General features: G+C 39.1%; 1 protein-coding gene across 2 annotated transcripts; it reads right to left on the reverse strand.

Moving 5' to 3' along the window:
- On the reverse strand, window positions 1-6,449 carry LOC120467842 (uncharacterized). Of its 2 annotated transcripts, none has more exons than XM_039656393.2 (6): window positions 6,232-6,449; window positions 4,551-4,631; window positions 4,340-4,375; window positions 2,733-2,864; window positions 2,573-2,656; window positions 1-941 (listed from the first exon to the last, which is right to left on the reverse strand). In XM_039656393.2, exons 1-6 carry the CDS (start codon window positions 6,445-6,447, stop codon window positions 570-572), a joined length of 921 nt encoding a protein of 306 aa, XP_039512327.2. In that variant the 5' UTR covers window positions 6,448-6,449; the 3' UTR covers window positions 1-569. The 2 variants fall into 2 exon arrangements, with proteins under 2 accessions (XP_039512327.2, XP_039512326.2); XM_039656392.2 differs by having other exon boundaries at window positions 2,733-2,897.
- Window positions 6,450-8,405: the final 1,956 nt, after the last annotated feature.

An 8,405-nucleotide genomic window follows, 5' to 3' on the forward strand; every position in this document is an offset into this window, starting at 1 on the left:
TTAAATTGCATTTTTTAATAGGGCCAAAATACAAATACAAAGTAATTCCTTATTAACAAGTGTCTTAAAATCCAACACAAAAATAAAAAATTAAAACAAATAAAACAAAAAACATGGAATTTACTAGCAGAAACAAAGTCCGATCATACTTTATATTAGGTGTCTTAAAAGGAAAACCTGTTCTAGTAGAGCCTGTAAAGGGGCAGAGCAGGTCCTCTTTACCCACAAGGTACTCACGCCAGCAAATGATATCTGTTGGGTACAGTGTGCTTCTACCTGTCTGAATTGACAGGTTTGGGAATGTCAACAGTGTAATTACACCTGAAATTATTTAAAAGTAAACACACTAGTTAAAGACACCCAATATAAAGTGGGATCCAAAGTGCAGATTCCTTCTTTTGCGAAATAATTTCGTTGACTGGTGAGGAGTAAAACAAAGTAGTCTTCATTGTAAAGTTGATAGCTTGTGCAAAGGCTGTTTCAGTGAATGCAACTTGGATCAAGTGTCACAATTCTATAGTACACAAATTTATCAGAACCTTTTTTTGAGTATGTGTATATAAAGGACTTTAAGAGAGAGTACAGGAGTCATCATTAGTGCGGTTCCTGGCAGGGATGTTCCCGTCGGATTCCTCATCGGGAATGTCGGGAACGTCGGGAGAGTCGGCAGTGGGAGAGAACTCGGACGGGGCGTCCTCGTATCCACTGCTCTCCTCGTTCTCATCCTGAGCTTCAGGAGTCTCAACATCCTCACACACTTCTGGAGTCTGATGATCCTCACACACCGGGAGACCCAGGGATTGTCTGATGATGTTCTTCAGGTGTAGCACTGGTGTGTTGCGATGCACAGGAGCGCCTCCACTGGCTGGGAGAGGAGTTTCGTCTCGGTCCACTGATGATCCTTCAGGAGCGGGTCTGCACGTCTGCTCCACTGTCCTCTCCTAAACACATGAGCAAACGTCCGTCAGACACAATCTGGAGGCAGATTATAACCCATAAGGGTGGCAGCAATCCACCTAAGCTAAACCGATTATAATGAAAACAAATCTCAAGAACGGTCGACTGGGTACCAATGTGTTATTAGACCAAGGGTTCATTTTGCGCCGGAGTTCTCCTGCAGGACAACATTGTCAATTTCTTTTCAAAAACAGTTATTTGTGATGTAAGAACAGCAGTTAAACACAGCTCATTTAGGTTTATAACATCACTTGGTCGTCATTCAGTGTTGAACAAATCTATGAAATGTTTTATTTTTCACTGATGGAGGAGAAGAGTTTTGTACGGAGGCGTATTGCATTCACTTGAAGAAAAAAAATCTACTCTGTTTTTCTGAATTAACGAGTTAATTTTTCATGAGAAAATTTTTTTTTTGCTGTTTTTCTGAATTAATGAGTTAATTTTTCATGAGAAAAAAAGTTTTTGCTCTGTTTTTCTGAATTAATGAGTTAATTTTTCATGAGAAAAAAAATTTGCTCTGTTTTTCTGAATTAATGAGTTAATTTTTCTTGAGAAAAAAAGTTTTTGCTCTGTTTTTCTGAATTAATGAGTTAATTTTTCATGAGAAAATTTATTTTTGCTGTTTTTCTGAATTAACTCATTAAAAGCAAAAAAAAAAAAAAAAATCCATTAAAAATTAACTCATTAATTCAGAAAAACAGAGCAAAAAATTTTTTCTCATGAAAAATTAACTCGTTAATTCAGAAAAACAGAGAAAAATTTTTTTTCTCATGAAAAATTAACTCGTTAATTCAGAAAAACAGAGTAGATTTTTTTTCTTCAAGTGAATGCAATACGCCTCCGTAGTTTTGTGACAACAATTACGGTCAATTCTTTATTAAATAGATTTAATTGATTGTTTTTATTTTTAGTATTTATAGTCATTTAGCAATTTATATGAATTATATTTAACTTTTTGCAAGACCGGTAATGATAGTTGTGTAAAAGTTTATGATGAGATGATCCTCTGAAACACGTCACCTGACAACACATTTCTAATAATATTTGAGTAAAGTGTAAAGATGTCCTAAAGATGTACAAATGAAGAGTTCAGATGCAAAAGCCTCTAAATGCCATTTGAAATTTTCTACTTTAATGATGATTTTTATCAAACTTGTATATTTAAGTTCAGTAATTTCACTTAAATAACAAGTGAAATTACTGCTTCATGGGAGTGGGCGGAGCTAAAGAGATATCTTGGTGTGATTTGCTTGTCGAGGCTCTCTGATTGGTGGAACGTTCTGACTGTAGCATCATGGGTAATGTAGTTGATGAATTCCATGATTATTTGAAGGATAAGTTGAAATAATGTTAGAACGGTGGACGAGTGAACGTCACTGCTCACCCTCAGGAAATGATGTGTGGTGTTTGATGAAACTAAAGGATTCTCAGGGACTTCCTACAGTAACACACATCGGGCACAGTTTGCTCTCATGGTGAATGATAAAAGAATAAAGTAAGAGAGAAGTGAACACTCTCACAGTTCCCCAAACATGGTTATGCAAGCGTGCAGTGTCTCTCTCTCTCTCTCTCTCTGTCTAGATCATGTGATTGTGTAAGCGTAGTGTCTCCTCACCTCTCGTAACCTCTCCATCTCCTGTGTGACTGAGGCGAGCTTTTCCTCCATCTTCCTCCTCATTGCTCTCTCTCTCTCCAGCTCCTGCTCAGACAGAAACACATATCCTCAGCTCAGTCTGTGTGTGTGTGTGTGTGTGTGAGTGTGTGTGTGTCAGTACCAGTGTGAGCTGATGAGTCTCCCGCTGTGTTTCGGCCAGCATCTCCTCCGCCCCCTCGAGCGCGTCCTGAAGAACTTCAACCTGGAAGAGCAGCGCCTCCTGCTGGAGCGAGAGAGTCCTCACACACTCCTCCTGCACACACACACACTCTTCAGAGTCCAGCTCCTGCACACACACACACACACACACACTCAGAGTTCAGCTCCATCTGCACTGCAAACACTACTCAACATTCATTCTCTAGATCGGACGCCAAAGCACACTAACTAAAATACATACATAAAGATAAAAATTAACTTTTTATAAATACTTTTATTTTTCTTAAGTATTTTTGTCCACTTTAAAGGTGCAGTGTGTGATATATAACGGCATCTAGTGGTGAGATTGTGAATAACACCCAACAGGAAGCGCTGTCATCTTCTGGGATCATTCACTTAATTATTCAGAAACATGTGGGTGTAAGCGGACCCGCGGTGTGTAGAGAGAAACGCCTCATTCTAAGATAATAAACACAACACTTCATTATGTAAACTCTTTATACACCACTGAACACACGGTTATGTTTATGATATTTCATTTTTGTCAACAGATCCTCCTAAATATCACACACTGCACCTTTAAATGTCAACAAATGTATAGATAAATAGATTAATTAATAATTGTGGAGAAAATATAATAAACCCTTTTTCTTTTTTTTCTCCATTTATTTGTATTTTCTATTGAATTATTTCTTATTTTATCAGCTTTGGCGTTTTCTAGTTTGCACATATTGCCTGTAGTGTGTGATAGAGCTCAGTGTGACCTGTAGAAGGGTTTTTCGGTAACACAGTCCAGTTGCCCATGTAAATACTATGTACTTATTTTAGTAACTACAATTACTGGGTAATAACTAGTACTAACCCTGAACCTACCCCTGTTCCATGTACTTACCTTATATTAGCCAGTACTTTCTAGGTAAGTACACTGCAAGTACAGTTCTGTAAAAGGAAGCGTTACTGGTTTTTCTCCTTAAAGAAAGAAGTGATTCTGAACTGAAACGAGTCGTCAGTAATTGAGTCTCAGCTTTGTAACTAATTTAGATAATGCCCGCCTGTGGTCCTGATTGGCTGAGACTCTTAGCTCCGCCCTCAAACACTGTAGTGTATCTGAGACTGGAAGAGTTTGTGTTGTTCGTGTCGAGGAGACGCTGTTTTCTGAGAGTGAGACGGTGAAACCCACGCCATCATCACTGTTCGTCTCACTGTGATCAAGAGCTGAGATTCAGATATGATAATGAGCGTTTGCTTTCCGACCAATCACAGCAGAGCAGCTCTCAGAGAGGCGGAGCTTAGAGAGATATGTTAATGAGCCCCTGAGTGGTGTGATTCACAGAGGAGCGTCTCACGAGTGAACACTGACTCGAGACACACACACCTGTTGATGATTCACCACACCTGCGTGTCCCAGCATGCATCAGGGTCACTTTAGCTCTACTCATATTTTGAATTTGCTTGCGTCATCTATCCTGGAAACTGAATCTTTCATGAAATAGCAGCTTTTATAATTCACAACAGTAAAACTATTACACATATTATTTGGGTTAAAAAAAACATGTAAATCTATCTTACCATTTCTACGTTCTCAGAAAGCAGATCATCTTCACTCTAAAAAACAAAACATACAATTGTTCATTGGTACATTAACAAAGACACAACATGATTGTAACAAAACTGATCTGATTGGATGAGCGAGTCCTGTTCAGCAAGTATAGATCTGGGAGAGAGTTAACACACGGTTCTGCTTGAACACACACACACACACACAAACCCCAGTACTCGCCTGGCTCTCCTCCCTCGCTCCTCTCTTCAGGCTCCCGTACCGGCTGTCGCTGCGGGACAGGTGTCTGCTCGACTCTTCTGCCTGCACACACACAGCAGATTATTGATTACGAATATAAAACAGTAAAGAAACAAACTCCATCTAATGATTCTGAAAGGAAATCTGGCTGAATTTGGAGTTTTACACACTCGTGATGTGTTTCAGGCTCTACTAGAACAGGTTCTCCTGCTTGAATGTTGATTATTCTCCTCATATTCTCCATTGTTGCGGCTCCTCTCTTCCCAGTCTGTCAGTATCGCTCTGTTCACTTCCTGTCTCTATGAAGCCCCTCCTTCTGAAAAGCACACTGTGCTCTGATTGGTCGAGGGCTTCGAGCGTGTTTGGGAAATGTCCCGCCTATTTCCATAACCGCCAGTTTAACACACTACTAAGTAACTCAAACAGGCCCCGCCCCTTTATTCTGTGTATGAATTATTACAATGAGGAATATTGAGCTTCACCTGATTTTGGTTGCCCATAGTGCTATAGCTGTGTTATCATCCAACGTTGTGTGCACAAAACTGGAATATCGGGTGCAAAACATTAACGACAAACACTATTAACTTCAGAGAATGAAAGGTAATAATAATTATTATAACGCTTCAGTGTGACACATTAAATGGTTAGAAATATCTTCTAGTGACGCAATTACACAATAGCGTAAAATAACCGCTGATTCGGTTAAACCAGTTTGTTGAAACTAACCGCTCGAAAGAATCTGTTCATGGAAATTAATTGTATTTCTGAAAACTATTAATGAACCAGAGGCAATTAATGATCAGCTGTTAATTTGAAAAAGGCTTTTAAAGAGGATTCAATTCCTCTGGATGGAATCGACTCTTGATTCCCAACCCAACACCTCAGAATCGATTCACTTTGGAGTCGGTTTCATGCCCTTCAAAAATGTTGCCAAAAATTGGACCAAAACCACTCGATTCATATGGATTAACGTTAGTTTTACGATCTATTTATGAACTTTTTGAAGCGTCACAGTCACATTGGTAGTTGCGTCGACTGTCAATGGAGGAACAGTAATCTCTCAGATTTCATTAAAAAAGATCTTCATTTGTGTTCCGAAGATGAACGAAAGTTTTACGGGTTTGGAACGACATGAGGGAGGGTGATGAATTCTCATTTTTGGGTGAACTGTCCCTTTAAGACTGAGGTTTCAGAATAAAACTTCATATGATTGCGAGCACTGACTGATGTCACAATCGTAGAGGGGGATTGTAACATATTTCAGTTCTGCAGTAAAGTAAATAATGAACAGCTTTGATCGACCGTTCGTCACGTCTAATTTGTTTTTATCGCGAGATTCGGCATCATCGCGCACATCATCACCATCGGAGGGTGTGTGTTGTGTTAAAATGACAGGTCGTATTTATTTAAGAAAAAATAGAATGGCATTTTCTATATTTATAATCAAATAAATCATCAGGTAAAGAGAATTTGCTCATCTACAGTTAGAGAGCAGTCCCAAATCAGCCCATTATCATCTTATCGAGGCTTTGGCGTTTATAATAGGATGGCTAATGTAATCCAGGAGACACAACCGTCAAAGATCAGGAGACAATTACAGCAGAAACCCAGTCACGAGTCACACAAAGAAGATCCGGACTCTGAGACTCCTAACGTTAGCTACCTCTCTGATGATGTGCCGAAGAGACTCTTCTTCGCTCATCCCTCGAGAGAGAGTCCGTTTCCTCAGAGATCCCGCTTTCTCCAGCTGGCCCGAATGCATGTTCCCGCGGACAACAGGTCCGAGAAATCTGTGTTTCTGAGGAGTTTCTCTGCCGGAGGGACAGTGTGTGTTGTGTTGTGTTGTCGGGTGGCTTCTGTGGGCGAGGCTTCGACTCATGAGGGGGCGTTCTTCATTTGTTATGTAATACCACCGTGCTTTGAAATATAAGACGGGGTAAGATGAACCACACTTCTTAAAGGGTCAAGATATGGATTATTATTATTATTTTTTAATATATATAAATGTTCCGTGAGGTTCACTATGTTAAGGTATTTTTGCTCAAAATAACTTGTAAATATGTGGAAAAACAGTTATTTTCAACCATCACTCTGAGCCTCTGTCGGTAATGATCAGTTTTTAAGGCGCGGCTCCTTTAAGGCTGGCCAGTAAACGACCACTGTTATGATTGGCTAACGTCACTGCATAGGAAACAGCGTCAACGCCCACTTGATGTTGCTTGTGTTTTGAAAACATTGATCCATATAAAGCAATTATGAACAATTACAATGGTGTTTGATGCAGCTGTTGTCAGACGCTTTATCTGTCAACAAAAGTTTATTTGTAAACTCTTTTACAAAAAAAAAAGGCCTGTGGTTTGATGACGTGTGACTATCACTTGCTGTGGAGGCGGGCATATGCAAATCTATTTCCCCAAATATCCAGATTGAATCTTGATTAAATAAATGCAAGTATGAATAGCATTTGTGACATCTCTGTGTATTGCTGTATTTTGCACTTATTTCCCTACTTTATTGCTCTATATTGTAAAGTGTGGTTGAAAGGCACTATATAAAATAAACATATTATTAATGTTATAGAGACCTCTTATGTCAAAATCACGAATCCTTTGGTTTCTCTTGACCACAGATGACACGAAATCTCACGTGAAATCAATTGATAAATACTCCTATTAATTTCGTCATTTCATCTGAATATTAACATTAAAGTGATTTGAGCTGAATACTGTCTTCTGTAGAATTTGTCTCATATTTGAAGAATTTTGCATCATTGATCGTTATTTTCCTCTGACTGAAGCTGCGTTGAAAAAATCTGCTGACTTGAAAATCACATTTGTGAGAATCAGCAAAAACAGCATTGAGGTTAATTTTGCGTCTGGGAAATAGTGAAACGTGACATTGTTTTTAGTTGAATATAAAAAAAAAATGTGTTAATGAGAGATGTTTTTAGATTTGTGGGGTAAAAATGTATAGTTTAGCCTATAAAGGAAGATTTATTTGTTTAAATTCCTAAAATAAAGATGTGTCAATTTAATTCACTTTTGTAAACCCAGCCAGTCACAATGAAACCATCTGATCTGCATTAAAAATCTGAATTTTAATTTAATAATGTGTTGAAACAATAGACTGATTTACACTAATAAATCCGGCAGAGATTCCAGTACGTATCGCTCGTTACTGACGTCACTGCCTGTCTCCACACCGATTGGCTGCCGCGTGGCTTTTTTCCGTTTAAATTAGCATAAAGTTGAGTATTTTTGGAGTTTTGGACACTAGTCAAACTCGGAACTCCAGCCTGATCTTTTCTCCACACCACTGTCGACAGACAAGCTCCTTCAGCTCATAAACAGTGTATATTAGAAGTGTACTATTATAAACGTTTAAATAGCCTTCTTCTGTACTACGAGCTATTATACATTACTACTATCATCGTCTCTCTCTCTCTCTCTCTCTCTCTCTCTCTCTCTCTCTCTCTCTCTCACTCACACACACACACACACACACACACACACACACACACACACAGACACACAGACACACAGACAAAACCCTGTCGTTGGATCGGATCGGCCACAGACAAGCGTTTACTCATGACTCCCATATGGTCTAGCGGTTAGGATTCCTGGTTTTCACCCAGGCGGCCCGGGTTCGACTCCCGGTATGGGAAGGAGTGATTCTTTTCTTCGAGCTGCAGAATAGAGTTGAATAGAACAGAATCATGAGGGAATGAACGGCAGAATAGAACAGAATACAAAACTTGCTAACATGAATGAACACAACAGGAGGGTTACGATGGCAGTTAGTGTAATGACATATGGCATATGTGCTGTATTGTTT

The sequence above is a fragment of the Pimephales promelas genome, chromosome 21 (genome assembly GCF_988280905.1).
Source record: "Pimephales promelas chromosome 21, fPimPro1.hap1.1, whole genome shotgun sequence".
Taxonomy (NCBI): domain Eukaryota; kingdom Metazoa; phylum Chordata; class Actinopteri; order Cypriniformes; family Leuciscidae; genus Pimephales; species Pimephales promelas.

Coding starts and splice junctions, on each gene's coding strand:
- LOC120467842 (XM_039656392.2), bottom strand. CDS start 6,447: ATGAGTCGAAGCCTCGCCCACAGAAGCCACCCGACAACACAACACAAC. Junction 2,898..4,339: donor TTTCTGAGAACGTAGAAATG/GTAAGATAGATT, acceptor GTGTGTGTGCAG/GAGCTGGACTCTGAAGAGTG. Junction 942..2,572: donor AGATGGAGAGGTTACGAGAG/GTGAGGAGACAC, acceptor TCATGTGTTTAG/GAGAGGACAGTGGAGCAGAC.